Source organism: Megascapheus bottae, chromosome 4 (genome assembly GCF_031878675.1).
Source record: "Megascapheus bottae isolate mThoBot1 chromosome 4, mThoBot2.hap1, whole genome shotgun sequence".
NCBI lineage: Eukaryota > Metazoa > Chordata > Mammalia > Rodentia > Geomyidae > Megascapheus > Megascapheus bottae.
Window position 1 is genome coordinate 57092999 of NC_143512.1, and position 15021 is coordinate 57108019.

Here is a 15021-nt window from a genome sequence, read left to right on the forward strand (position 1 = left end):
CAGACAAATAACCCTACTTTCAACTAGCTCTTAACAGAGATCTACTCAGTTTAGGATCTTCAGAAGAAAATGGTATTTCATTTTGAAGTTTGAGTTCCAAATTGAAATATTCAGCTACCATCACTTTTGACAGAAGTATATGCTTGTGTGTGTGTGTGTGTAAAGAAATAAGTGGATTCCTACAAAGACACACTTAGACATATATCTGTATATAAGTGCATACTTTGTCTCAGGATTTGTGTGGGTGTGACAAAAATTGGGGCTTTTCCAGTACCACTCCCAAAATAGTCTCAGATGGGGGAAGGAAAAACATCAGACAACACACACAATCCTACAGTCTCCTGGACTTTCCTATCACTTCCCATCTACACAGCAGTCTTTTAGACTGATTCCATTGCTAACTCTTTCCCTCTAGGCATGGTCACCGTGACCTTTTGCCTGTTGTCCATTATATTTCTTCTACCCTTTTAGGTTTATTATTATGTAATTTTACTCAATGTTAAGTAAACAGAAAATCAGTATCTAAAATAGAAGAACTGTGGGAGATGTTTCACGTTGTAAAGAGACCACAAAGGCGTGGGGTTTGAAACATGTATTAGGAGAACAACAAGAATAGCTTTTCAACTTACTAATTCAAGAACTTAGAACACTACCTTGTATTTAAGGCATAAAGCAAGTATTAGCAGGGCGTTGGTGGCTCACATCTATAATCTTCCTGCTCAGGAAGCTGAGATCTGTGGATTAGTTTAAAGCCAGCCTGGGCAGGAAAGTTTATAAGACTCTTATCTTCAATTAACCACCTGAAAACCAGACATAGAGCTGTTGCTCAAAGGGTAGAAGGCTAGCTTTGACCCAAAAAAGACCAGGAACAGTGACCAAGCCCTGAGTTCGAGCTCTATGACCATCAACACCAACAACAAAATAAGCAAGTATTAATACAGAGAGAAATATACTTTCAGAAATATCCAGGCGTCAATTACTAATTTGTTTATCCAGAATGAGAAAGGACAATATAAATAACTTTCTATGTATTGCTACAAACTCTGAAACTCTACTCCAATACCACTGAAAGTAGATACATTTGTTTCATAATTGAGAGCTAAATTATGACTTTAGAGATTTGTTGATGATAGTTTCCCGGGAACACTAAGAATGGTAACTTCCACATTGTCTCTTTAGAAAACACTGTGATCTTAAATCAGGACTTCAGAATACAAAATTCATCCTTAGTTTACCTTTATGAGTTAGACTATTTTCAAATATTCTTCTCAAAGAAAAACACTTAAAATTTCTTTTGGTTTAAAACAAGAGAAATAAAAACACAGAGCCATGTACCTGTGTCTGTTTAGGACCAATGTCCATTCTTTTAAGAAGGTCATTTAAAAAGGCAGTGACACTTTCCCAGGGGTAAATGCTGTTGGAACCATCCAGCACGATGACTATATCCAGTTGGGTGCTGCACTCTGCAATACAGAGGTGATTACAAAAACTCAGAACCTTCTTTTGAGAGGAATGAGGAACTCTTACTGATAGGAAGAAATTTTAATTGGCAAGCTAATACACACTGGAACTATTGCTTTTATGAATAGAAAAAACAAAGTTGTTTTAGAAAAAGCAAAGGAGGTAAGAAATGCTCAGTGTATCTGTGTAAAGTTGGTTTGGGTGCACAACATACAGAGTCATTTCTAATTCTCATGAATGCTGCATCTGGAAATGTTCCCAATGGGAATTTGATATGACATTTTCATTCTAAGCATACCTCAGATGAAGTTACTTTCCTCAAACAGACTCAACCTTTAAGTGCAAGTAACATGACTAGTAGGCTAAAGGCTCAGATCTGACTCCATAAAAGTTATTTGTACTAACATCCATTCCAAAACTAGCAGTGTAGTTTCTCATATACTGACAAAGCAAGCATTTACCTAAATTGGCAATGGTGACAGATGGAAAAATGCTTGTAGCTTTTTGGTATGCTTTTGTGTACACATATGCCTCATTCATTGCTTACGCTTTACAGACATGCAAGAATACTGCATGAAATATGTACCTTGTACAGGAGCAAAGGATTTCACCACTTGAAACGTGGAGCTGATGTCAGAGCAGATTCCAGTCGTGTAGTGCAAATGTCCACATCTATAGGCATATAAGGGCCCACAGGCCTTAAAAAATTAAAAAAAATTAAACACTCTAAGAATAAACATAACAGATGTGCTTAGACATATACGCTGATATTCCTGTTGTTACAAAGTGCTGGTATTCTTTTCTTTCTTACCAGAAACCCTCCCTTTGGGTTGGTGACTAATGTTGATCCAAAGGTCATATTCTCTTTTACATTGGTGACATTGGGAATCGATGTATTCACTGCAAAGAAGAACATACTTGTATGTGTGAAAACAAGTTCTGTCAAGTGCAAGTGTCCTCTCTAAAAGATTTTATCTGGTTCGTTCATCTCATAGCACATTCTGCTTTTGCTTACACTCAGTAGACTTGCAAGTTTTACTAAGGATTAGAGTGAGCTGGTAGGGTTGAGGGGCTGGCTGCCATCCCAGAAATATTGTCTGTTTCAAATAGTTTGGCTGAGCTGTGAAAGAATGCAAGACTAGAAGAGCAATGTGAGACTATCTTTCACACATCTTTGCTAATTAAAACAAATGAGAGGAAAAAAATCCAAATGTGATACATAATTTTAAAAGATTGTGAATGTAAAGCAACCTTATGATCTTTATTAAAAACAACCAGTGAAAATGCAACTTCTGAGACAAAAAAGGAAAGATGTATAAAACAGAAATGAAAAATCATACATTTTATTGAGTATGATTTTTTCCCAGCAATGAAGATTGCAAAGAAATGTGGAGAAAGCCTAGAATAGTGGCCAGGAAGCTGGGTGGAGAGGATTCAATGAGAAGGAGTACATCCACTTGGACATTCTATGTTGGAATGGTGGAACTTCAAGTATTCTAACCTGGCAAAATTAGCAATAAATTTCACCTATAAGACCATAATATAAACCAGGCAAAACAACAGCTATTAGTAGATCACGTAAATACTTGAAAGCAGCACAATTCAAGTTGAAGATAGATACACCTCACTGGTTATTGATCTAGGCGTCCTTACTGGAAAACCATATCTCAACTTGTCTTTATAGCTATAGACTTTATGTTTACAACCAGTATGAACCTGTATTCCCAGCTACTGCGGAGGAAACCAGGAGGATCAAGGTTTGAGGCTGCCTGGCCAAATAGCAATTGAGACCTATCTGAACTACATGGGAGTATATGGGTAGAAGACTTGTGGTACTAGGCTAGTCCCAGACCAAAAACAAACAAAACCAAAAACCAAACAACAACAAAACAAATCCCAGCAAATTCTATCTGAAAAATAGCTAAAGCAAAAAAGAGGTCGGAGTGCAAATCAGGTGGCAGAGTGCCTGCCTAATAAGGTAGAAACCCTAAATTCAAAGCTCATTTCTGTGGTAGTAATAAAAATTAATAAATTAAGAAGTTTTGTAATGAAGTAGAGATTATTGGCCAGTTTAACACTGTAATCTTAGCACTGGTTCATTAAGTTTGGCTAAATAAAATTGTTGAAACAAAAAGCTAAAACACAAAATATATATTAGGCTCTAGAACTTCCATTCTTCTGTTAAAAATAGAATCCTGATTATGTTCCTGAAAGCCAACACATAAAAGACATAAGAAAACTTGACTCGATTTCAAGGAAAAGCAGTAAGTGGAAAGTGATTGCAGAGCTATTCCTGTGGCAAGGGGACAAAACCAATTATTGTATGTGTTTATGACTGTAGAAGAAAAATATTCACAATGAAAAATGAATAAAAAATCCTAAAAGGCAATTTTTATGAATGGAATATATGCAATAATTTTTTTGGTTAGTCATGTGGCTTGAACTCAGTGACTAGGCACTGTCTCGGAGCTCTTTGGCTGAATGCTAGAGCTTTACCACTTTGAATTACAGCACCACTTTCAGGAACTGAGTGGTTAACTGGCGATGAGTCTCCAGAAAAAAAGAAATTGTTTCCATGATATTCAATATTCTATCTAATATTGAATTTTACACAACATAGAATTAGACTATGATTCCTGAATCATTCTAAAGGACTGATATCTCTGTTAGATGTATCTGTCAATATAAATGTTTCCCTTTGTTCTTTTTATAATATCTCTTGTTCTTTAAACAAAATCTATCATACTTTTCTTGTTCTAGTTCTATGCGAGAAGCAAGCACTAAATTAAATTTTATGGGAGAACTGTGATGAACAGGCTTACTTGGCAAAGTTGTTTCATGTTACCAGTTGTTTACAAAGGATTCTGAACAACTAGGGGTGCCAAAGGCTGTAAAGCTAGTATGAAAATTTCTAAATCTGAAGATCTGTCTTGATAGTTACTAAATTAAACTAAGAGCAGAGGGAATCAAGAAGTTACTCTATGTGAATTTGGATATTTAGTGAAGAAAGCTTCTAGATTACATCAAATGACTTCTTTAGTCACTTGAAAACTTATTTTCACTGAGAATAGTGAAGATGAGTTAAAGTGAGATTCAGGATATTCTTTTTAATTTTACTTACCTGGTAGATCCAACTTGATGCAAGGTAATGATCCACCTCTCCCAACTGGACATTTATAAACATCTCCAGTTCTGGTCTGGGGCTGGCCAACTAAAGGAGAACCAATAAGTACCCTGAAAGTTAAAATAAAATCAATCATGTTTATGGGCAAGAAAAATTGTTTTATCTTAATTATTTTATGACATTCCAGGATAGTTGACAGTTGTTCCCATAGACCTAATACAATAGTCATCTTGTTAGTAATTTAGCTTTATTTAAAAAAGCAAACTGCCTCCCTCAATTTGCAGATTGATTTGAATTATGATATACTTTTATTTTTTGGTTGGTCATGGGGCTTGAATTCCTGGGCCTGGGAGTTGTCCCTGAGCTTTTCAGCTCAAGGCTACTGCCCTACCCCTTGAGCCACAACCCCACATCCTGTTTTCTAGGAGATAAGAGTCTCATTGACTTTAGTGCCTGGGCTGGCTTTGAACAATGATCCTCAGATCTTAGCCTCCTGAGTAGCTAGATTTACAGGCATGAGCCACCGCGTCCAGCAGAATTATGTTATACTTTTAAGAATAAGAAAGATCTCTGAGCCAGGGAGTTTGGCCTAGTGGTAGAGTGCTTGCCTAGTACACAAAGACCTGGGTTAGATTCCTTGGTACCACATATACAGAAAAGGCCAGAAGTGGTGCTGTGGCTCAATTGGTAGAGCTCTGGCTTTGAGAAAACCCAAGGATAGTGCTTAGGCTCTGAGTTCAAGATCCAGTACTGAAAAAAAATTGCCTTATACTTTTATCTACTACTTTTTACCATTGTTTTAAAATTTGGATACTGAAATTATATTTATTGGCTACATCTGCCACTGTGCTCTTTTTATAAAAGACCCATAAGCATTAAGAGATTTTTCAATGAGAAATTAATCATTTCAGAGAGGATTTAGGATATATAAACATGAGATCATTGTAACTTTAATATAAACACATACCACTTTATGATCACTTAGGTATGTTATAAGATAGATATTTACTAAGTTCTTAGGCAGAATTCGGAAATCACTGTAATAATCACTAATGGGAAGAAAGTGATTTAATCCTAACAAGTCATCTATCCATCTCCTAGATATCTTCAGAAATAAGATGGATGAATGTGATTGAATGCTAAGGTACTTGGTGGATTCAAGTTGCTGGTTGATTGATGGCTAAACAGCTGTACCCAAAGACTGATTTCTTGTAACCAAATGACTCTATCATACACCATAGACCTTTGAACTTCTCATTGTCTTAAGTCATATCTTTATCAGTGAATTGAATAAAGATAGAAAAGACATCAGAACACGTAAAAGTATATATTTACATAGGGAGCTTGGTGTTTCCTTTTAGCTCTACATTAGACAAAAGTAATAAAGTCAGTAAGATCCTAAGTAAGCAGCTTTACTAAATTGCTTACTGCTCTCTATATTAGCACAGGATGTGGGAAACCTCATTTAATGGGAGTTCATGCGAAAAGTCATGGTGGATTTCATCAACAGCATGTAAACATGAGCCAACAGTGTATTTCAGTGCCAAAAATGCTAATGTGACCTTAGGCTGCCTTGCTGGAAATAGATGCCCTGGTCAAGGAAAGTGATAGCCCTTCTGTGCTCTGCACTGCTTAGGCCACATCTGGAAGCTTCAAATTTAGAGAGATAGAGACACAGTGGAATGTATTTAGGAGAATGACTCAGATGAAGAGCCTCACAGTTTTGTCAGGGAAGTGATTTTCATGGGAAAGTTAGAAATATTTATCATGAAGTGAAATGTCTAAAAAGAGTTGTGAGATTTTATATGGTATGAGTGAATCAAGCGTGCATTTTAAAATTTTTATTTTTAGCTTTACATAATGAACAAAGGCAGTTCCATTCAACAAAATTCACATGTGCATTTTTGAATATGTGATGTATTGAAAATGTTGGGATTCATTCTATATTTTTCTTTGGGGAAATTTGTGGTAATGTAAACAAGCTCTATGGCCGTTGTAAATATTGATTTATTGAAAAAATGTCCTAAAATGTACTCTTAATGCCTTTGCAAAGCAATTTCAGATATGAATTAAAAGAATCATAAAAATGTTCAAACCTACTTAGGTTTAAACCCTATTTTGATCTTACTTTTACTCCTAGGAAATTGACTTTTGAAAATGTCCTAAATATAAGGGAGGAAACCTGCTAGAAGCATGGCATAAGTGGTGGAATGCCAGCCTAGAATGAGTGAGGACCTGAGTTCAAAACCCCAGTACCCAAACATAAATAAATGAGGCGTAAGAGAATAAAAAAACTCTCTATCTATGAAGGCAATGCTAAGAAAAAAATAAAAAGAAATGTAGTCACCAGCAAGAATTAAATAATTATTGTTGAGTTATTTTATAAATTATGCCTTGTCATTTAAAAATAGTTAATAAGGGGCCTGGAGTTTGGCCTAGTGGTAAAGTGTCTGCCTAGCACACATGAAGACCACATACACAGAAAAAAGCCAGAAGTGGTGCTGTGGCTCAAGTGGTAGAGTGCTAGCCTTCAGAAAGCCCAAGGAGAGTGCTCAGGCCCTGAGTTCAAGGCCCAAGACTGGCAAAAAAATGGTTAATAAGATTACATGATAAGATGAAATTATTCATGACCTAATTGTGATATCAGATTATTAAACTCTATAATAGCATTTATTGAATTTATAGTGTGTATCATACAATGGTCTAGGTGCTTTCAATATACTGAGGCTTTTACTTCTCTCTGTTAAAGGTAGCACAAAGTTTGTGAGCTCAAGTAGTGTGTTTACCATTTATTAACTCTCAGTTGAAACAGGTACCCTGTTTCTTAATTTCTTTGTTAATAAAATAGAGAAGGCATTTTAAAAGCTTTAAAAGATACATTTCTTCATGAAATTATGTTTGTGGATACAAATATGGTTTACCTGCTTTAAATCTTACATTGCACTACAGGTATTAACTATTACATGACATCTTACTATTGTCTGTATCATTATATGTATATGCTTTAGATTTTATGTGTCACATAAAAATAAAGTTTGGCTGGGTGCGATGGCTTATTCCTTTAATCCTAGCTACTCAGGAGGTTGATATCTGAGGATTGTGGTTCAAAGCCAGCTGGGGCACTAAAGACTGTGAGACTCTTATCTCCAATTAATCACTAGAAAACCAAAAGTGGGCTGTGGCTGAAGGGGTACAGCAGTAACCTTGAACTGAAGAGCTCAGAGACAACACCCAGACTCAGGGGAAGGGCAGTAGCCTTGAGCTGAAGAACTCAGGGACAGTGCCCAGGTGGAGAGTTCAAGCCCCACAACCTACAAAACAAATAAACAAACAAACAAATAAATAAATATAAAAATCAAGTTTGACAACACTGCGGTTTAACCTCACCCCAGTTAGAAGGGCCATCATCAGAAAATAAACAACAAATGCTGCTGAGGATATGGCCAAAAGGGAACTCTAATAGACTTGAGCATGTAAGCTTGTTCAACCACTCTGGGGAGCAATGTGGAAGTTTCTTTTTTTAAAAAAATTCAATATAAAACTTCCCTATGATTCAGTAATCTTCCTCCTTGGCATTCAGCCAATAGAATACAAATAAAATTATAATAATGTTACTAATACAATCAAGTTCATTGCAGCACTATTCACCATAGCCAAGATAAGGAATCTGCTCAGATAGCCCTCCATGGATGAATGGATCAAGAAAGTGTGGACTATTTACACAATGAAATTTTATTCACCTATTAGAAAGAATGATATTGTGCCATTTGTAAGGAAAAAGTTATATTAAATTAATTAAGCCAGACCCAGAGAAACAAAGGTTGATTTCTTTCATTTGTGGTAGCAGACTGTACCTATAAATCTAGACATAAGCATGAGGGATGGACCCGAAGCAAGTGGTTACAAGTGAAAAAACTGAAGTATAGTCATGTCTATGGAGACTGAAATCAGCATCAGGAAATGAGTACTTCCAAGAGGGACTGTGGGAACAAAAGGGAGAAGTGTAGTTGAATGAAAGGAGAAAAGAAGGAGAATGCAGTCAAAAATTCATTGTATATACCAGAAGATTAAGACAAATAAGGGATGGAGTGAGTGGAAGTGGGGTGACACTGGTCAAGAGACATTGTTTTCATAAACTTTGTTAAATGGCACCTCCTTTGTACAACTGCTTCAAGATAATAAATATATAATGTCAGAAAAACTAGCTAGGTACCAGTGATCCTAGCTTCTTGAGAGGCTCAGAACTAAAGATCATGGTTTGAAGCTAGCCTAGGCAGAATAGTCCCCAGTGAGTCTCATCTCCAATTAACCACTCAAAAATCAGAAGTGGATCTGAGGCCCAAGATCACTGGCCTTGTGCAAAAGAGCTCAGGGACAGCACCTGGTGACCTGAAGTTCAAGCCATGTGAGTAGCAAAAGCGAAACAAACAAAACTGATAAAGGAATAAATAAATCGAGTTTAAAAACCTTGAAAGAAATTGAGGAGCATCAATTTCATGGGTCAACATGAAAATTAAATGAGTTAATATAGGTAAAATGCTTAGAACATATTTGGTACATACTAAGTCCAGTCTAAATTTTAGTTATTATTATTGTAACTGTATTTCAGGCTACTATACAATTAGCATCTATATAACAGTGATTTAAAGAGAATGCACCAGAATGTAAATTACATTGTGATTATGGCAATTTTTCTCATATTTCCAGTTTTATGTAATATGACTGAATAAACCAGTTTTATAATTTAAAACAATTTAGAAAATATAAGTGAGATTACTTTCTTTTTATGTTGCTTTTCTATTCTGACATTTTGCTAGAGTGTTTAACACAGCTAAGAGCTTTTTGGTGGAGTCATGAGAATCTTTTAAGTATAGAATTATATCACCTACAAATAGTTTTGTTTTTATTCCTATTTGTATCTCTGTAATTTCTTTCTCTTGCCTTATTGCTTTGGCTATGAATTCTAGCACAATATTGAAAAAAAGGAGAACTTGAACATCTTTGTTGTATGATCTACCACTGCAGTTCCTTTGATGAGATTAAAGCTCACAAAAATTTTACCAGGACTGGCCTTCTGTTGTTGTTGGTGGTGGTTTTATTTGTGTTGTTTTTTTAATTGAAACCGGTTCTAACTATTTAGTCCAGGCAGGGTGATCTGGAAATTTCTATGAAGTCAAGACCATTCTAAAAGCACAATAATTTTGGCTCAGCCTCATAAACTTTGTGATTAAAGCCATGTGCCATCATACCTGGTTTCTGCTAAAGCTTTTCAAAAGGAATGTGCCATGGTCATTAGTTATAAAGCTTACTTGCCTACAATGATATGTATAAATATCAAAGGAACAAAATCAGTTAGAGAGAGAAGGTAACCATTAGTAAACAACCCAGATGCGGCTGTGACTTAAGTACAAAGATAGGAAAGAAATATCAGTACCATAAACATTTGGGTTAAATGCTTAGTCTGGATTTTCTCTAAAACATATTTGGGTCAAAGACTTTGGTTGAGATAGGCTTTTTAAAAAGTGAAGTCCAAATACACTGATGTTTGTAACTGGGGAAGATGACAGAGGGAAGAGAACAAGGTTAATAAGTAGGGATTATATCTGTAGAACTGAACTCAGCCTTGCTAGGGAACATCTTAGAAAGCCAGTGGAACATGTGTGAGCATGACTGGAGCTTGGCTGAGACGCTAACAGTAAGTATTGCCATGCTGAAAGAAAATAAAGTAAGAAGAAAGCTTGACATCTGGGGAAAATAAAGGAAGGATGAAAATTAGAAGATCTAATTGTGAGGGAAGGAAAAAAAACTTGATGTGAGGGAAGGAAGAAAATTAAATAGAAGTAATAAAAGAGAGGGCCTAGAGCAGAGAATCCAGAAATAGGAGTGCAACCGAAGACAGAGAAGAAAGGAGGATGAAAATTGGGAGGTGAGAATGGCAGCCATGAGTTTGCAGTAGGCTTCATTTCAAATACTTGGTATGATAATAAATGTAGATTTATATTTTTCGCCCCCTCCCATACCAGGAGAAAAACAAGCTAGTAAATGAAGCAAGCTTAAAGTTATTATCAGAGAAACCTCTATGGCTAAATGTTGATTAAAAAGAAAATAGGAATGAATGACAAGAAAAATGCTGAAGCTGTCTGAGGGAAATGAGTCCTGGGCCAGGGATCCAGAATAACAGGTTTGTTTTTCAAACAAAGAAAGTTTCTCCAGGGCTTTGGGTGACCCAGTGGAGAGCTGTGCCAGTGTGTTGATGATAGGAAATTCTGTGCACCTCTGCAACATGACTTCAGGGAAAAAGAAATCTGTCTTACCCCTGTTGAAGCTGGGATTTGGTTTCATAAACAGAATGCAGTACAAATGACACGCTAACTTCTAAGTATGGGAATTAAGAGCATTTTCAGATTCCATTTTGCCTTTTTTGGACATTTGAAAACACCCTGCTGTGAAGATGAGTGTAGCCTAAGAGAAGAGGAGGGGCCACATGGAGATCAGAGGCATTGCTTGTGGATTCCCACGAGCTGTCTGGCACGTGAGATAAGCCGTCTTGGCCCATCTAGGCTGTACCAGCTGACTAAAATCAGCTGGCAACAGGAGAAAACTACAATTCTCAGAACCCTGAGGAATAGCAAATCAGTGTTAAGACTTATATCTGATATATATGTACATTCTCTACATACTTATATACGTTATATAGCAACAAGAAGGGAGCAGGACGGAAAGGAAACATTTTGGCACTGTCGATTCTCTCTCTTTTTGCGTCATATTTTGTCTTTGAAATAGTATCATTTAGTCAGATTTAGGAGAGGGGCACTAGGATTCTGGTCATAGGCTGAGTAATGTAAATTGATACAGGCTGTTCAGGTCCCTCTGGTCAAGATGAACTGGGTCGTATCTGGTCAAGGAAGTTCAAGTCTATGTTTGAATAAATTTTAAAAAAGCAGGTCTTCTAAGTCTCTTCCCATTCTAAAATTTCATTATTGAGTGGAACAAATACAAGGTTGCAGAGAATACCCAAAAATTGGCATAATAGGTAAAAAGTTAGATCCTGAACATCCCAGTAGTAATAACGTAACTGAAAAGGAGATTTTGGACAGTCTAGCAAATGTGTGGACACAGAGGACTAAGGGCTAAAACCAGAAGATGACAAGGAAGTATGGGCAGATAGAACATAAAATACAGCTTCCATACACACTGGAGCAGGGATGTTGAGATTGCATTTCATCTCTGGGTTGATAGGAAGCACCTACGAAATGGAGATAATAGCAAGCTGACCTTAGATGGCAAGTAGAGTCTACTGCATATTCTGGGATAAGCAGACTGAAGAGTGAGAGTTCAGGAAGTGGTATAATGTGATACTGGGGATTAGGACAGGATGTCTGGGGAGTAGAAATGGATTAGCAGAATATAAAACAAATTTGTTTATTTTTCTAGGAGCTGTTTCTCTGACAGCAAGCATGTGGCTCTTCAAATTACATGTATCTTACTACTTTAATCCTAAGGAAGCTTCACTCTTTCCCAAGCTTCATAAAAATAACTAGATCCAAGAAAAGCATCAGCAGAGGGTTTACGGAATTTCAGAAATCTTCAGTATTCCCAATCTCATTCTCTTGTTCTACTTTTTGCCTCACAGAAGTGATCATCCTGCCCAATGATATAATCTACCTGTTTTTAAAGCTTATTACTTCATTTTATGTTCTTTCTTCCCCAGGGGAATAAAAACTCCATGGACAGCAGGATTTTGAGAATTTTTTTGTTATTGTACTTAGTGTAGATAACATTGTCAAATACAACACACATTATGTTGGAAATATTCTTTGAATAAATGAATGTGTCAAACACTCCATAAAGCTGAATAGAGCTGATCTGGAAATTTTAGACCAGCAAGGAAGTCTGCATTGTGAAGCTCTTTTTTTTTTTCTTTTCTTTTCTTTAGAGGTTGGTTGTTTTGCTTGCCCAGAATGTCATACATGCCTTTGGCTGACAGAGAAGGCAGGGACCTAGCTTGAGGTTCTAAGGAATCATTATTGTTGGAAGAGAAGAACTGGCTGCAAGTCATAAGACCAGTTTCTCCACATCCTGGCCTGTCACAATTTTGCTATATAAAAGCTGTGGCAATTCACTCTCTGAGTTCTAATTTCTAGTCTACAAAATGGAGACAATGACAACAGCCACTGAAACCTACAATATCAGTGTGAAACCTCAAGGTGTGCTACTTTATGAATTAGGAACATTATTGCTTTAAAACTTGATTCAGGTTGCCCTTGTTAAATTTTCTTTCTAACAGAAAGATTCCATTTTGATGTGGGAGTTCTGCAATGATTTGTCTGTAGTTTAAGAAATTAAGGAATAATGCAGATTATCATTACTGATCTCTAGAGAAACAAATGCCTGATGAACTCAAGAGGTCATTCAAATCTATAAAGTGAGACAAATACCTTACTTCCCTTGATAAGTTCCAACTAAAATGAGACATATTAAGCTGAGAATTTCTTTTGTAATTCATAATAGACATTCTTGACTCTGGGTGTGCTAACCCAGGCCTGCAATCCTAGCTATGTGGGAGGCCTTAGATAGGAGGAGACCAGCTCAAGGCCAATCCAAGCAAAAAGTTCATGAGACTCTAGCTGAGCCATTAATCTAGGTATGGTGGTGCATTCTTGTGGTCCCAGCTATGTTAGAGGTCATAGGTAGGAGAGGCCTAGTCCAGACTTATGTAAAAAAATGACCAAAGATGAAAAAAAGGAGGGGGGGGTAGTTCTGGGGGTGTGGCTAACCATTTGCTTAGTGAGCATGTCACTGAACTGAAACCTCAGTACCATTCCCAGCGCAAAGGAATTATCGTGACCATTATTTGAAGAGCTTCTGATCTTTGATGTCCTTACTTCATATTCATGCTAAATCCCCTTTCCTAGATAGCTTCCTAGAAAAAGGTATTTCATATCTAAGGATTGTAGTAATATACTTTTTACTTAACTTGGCTCTTGATAACTAATAAACGAGCCAAGCCAAAGTCACTCGCTGAGTGCCACACACACACCATCAGTCAATTTTTTCAAAAAATAAAAAAATAAATAGAGTAGGTGTTCAGTCATCTTAGAGAATGCAACTAGAAGAGTAACTACACCTAGCCCCTGCCCCCACTTCCATTAGCTGAAGTAGTCTGGCAGAAAGGTAGAAATGGGGTGAGTCAATAGAACAAAATGTTTCATTTATAAAGAGAATTTTCAATTTAAAAAGACATTAAGATTGCCATTATATTAAAAAGCTATAAGACACAGTTCTATAAGTCTTGTCCCCTTAAACTTGAACGTGTTTTATTTAAAAGATAAATATGTTGGAAACAGGACATCAGTCAATGAGCCCCTTTCCTGGCAGAATGCAGTGAGTTCCAAGGGTAGGCAAGAGGAGAACATAAGAGGATGTATATGAGGTTGAGGATGGTGTAGGGAGGACTCTATAACCTGAAAATCCAGCTTGGTAAAACGACACCACTGAAGCTCCTAAAAAAAGGTTGCTTGACAGCATGTGAAAATCAGACAAAAAAGAAGGGCCAACAAGGAGCGGAAAATCCCCAACCACGTCTTACATTTTCCTGTCTGCCGGACTTTCCCATGATTTGGCCATGCTGATGACTACCCTGAGTCTGGGAATCTGGAAGACTCTTTGCCATGCTGAGGACATTTAAGTTTCTTCTCTTCAAAGCAGAATTATTAAACCAATTACATTCTGAATTCTTGTGAACCACTTTGTTATTACTTGGATGCTACAACTCATGCTAACCAGAAATGGACAGGGGCAGATCTTAATCCAGGGTATGTGCTGCTACCATAATGTGTGGCTTCTCAGAAAAAAGAAAAAAAAGTAAATTATGTTTCGCAATAAACTCCTGGAAGAGAAAAGGGATAAGGACAACTTTGCTATGATGTTTTAATTCTTCCAAAAGAAGTAAAGCAATGTTTTTTAAAGCACAGAGACAAAACTTGTAATGAGCCAACGAACACTACTTCCTTAGACATACTACAGCCATGAGGTAAGATGTGTCAGAGTAGCGTTTAAAAAAACTACCTTGGGTAAACTTCTAAAATACAATAATAAATATGATTTATGAAGATGTTCACCCTTAAAAATTAAATAACAAAATCCATGTTTCTCAAAGTACGTCAGTTATTCCGTAGTGTATTTCTCAATGTAAGTCTGTGTTTTATCTAGTTGCATAAACAATTACAAGATATCCAAACACCTTCCTACAGTTTATTTTACATCACCAGTGCCTGGATGCCTGTAGGTTAGGCTTGTACCATGTCATTCTCTAAAGGCATAGAAATTTAACTATTAAAATCTGTTTACTTAATAATTCAGTTAGGTACATCCATTTGATTACTCTGATTTTTTACAACTTGTCCATAAAGTCATTATAGCTATGGAATACCTAA

At 36.6% G+C, this 15021-nt stretch overlaps 1 protein-coding gene across 1 annotated transcript in view; it reads right to left on the reverse strand.

Annotated features, from left to right (window-relative positions):
- The window catches only part of Itga1 (integrin subunit alpha 1), a 132491-nt gene that overhangs the window by 64211 nt on the left and 53259 nt on the right, over positions 1-15021 (reverse strand). Inside the window, exons 3-6 of the mRNA XM_090331957.1 lie at positions 4583-4695; positions 2273-2361; positions 2048-2159; positions 1336-1463 (exon numbers count right to left, since the gene is read on the reverse strand). Of these exons, the coding sequence (XP_090188083.1) occupies positions 1336-1463; positions 2048-2159; positions 2273-2361; positions 4583-4695 (442 nt within the window). The remainder of the gene's footprint in view (positions 1-1335; positions 1464-2047; positions 2160-2272; positions 2362-4582; positions 4696-15021) is intronic.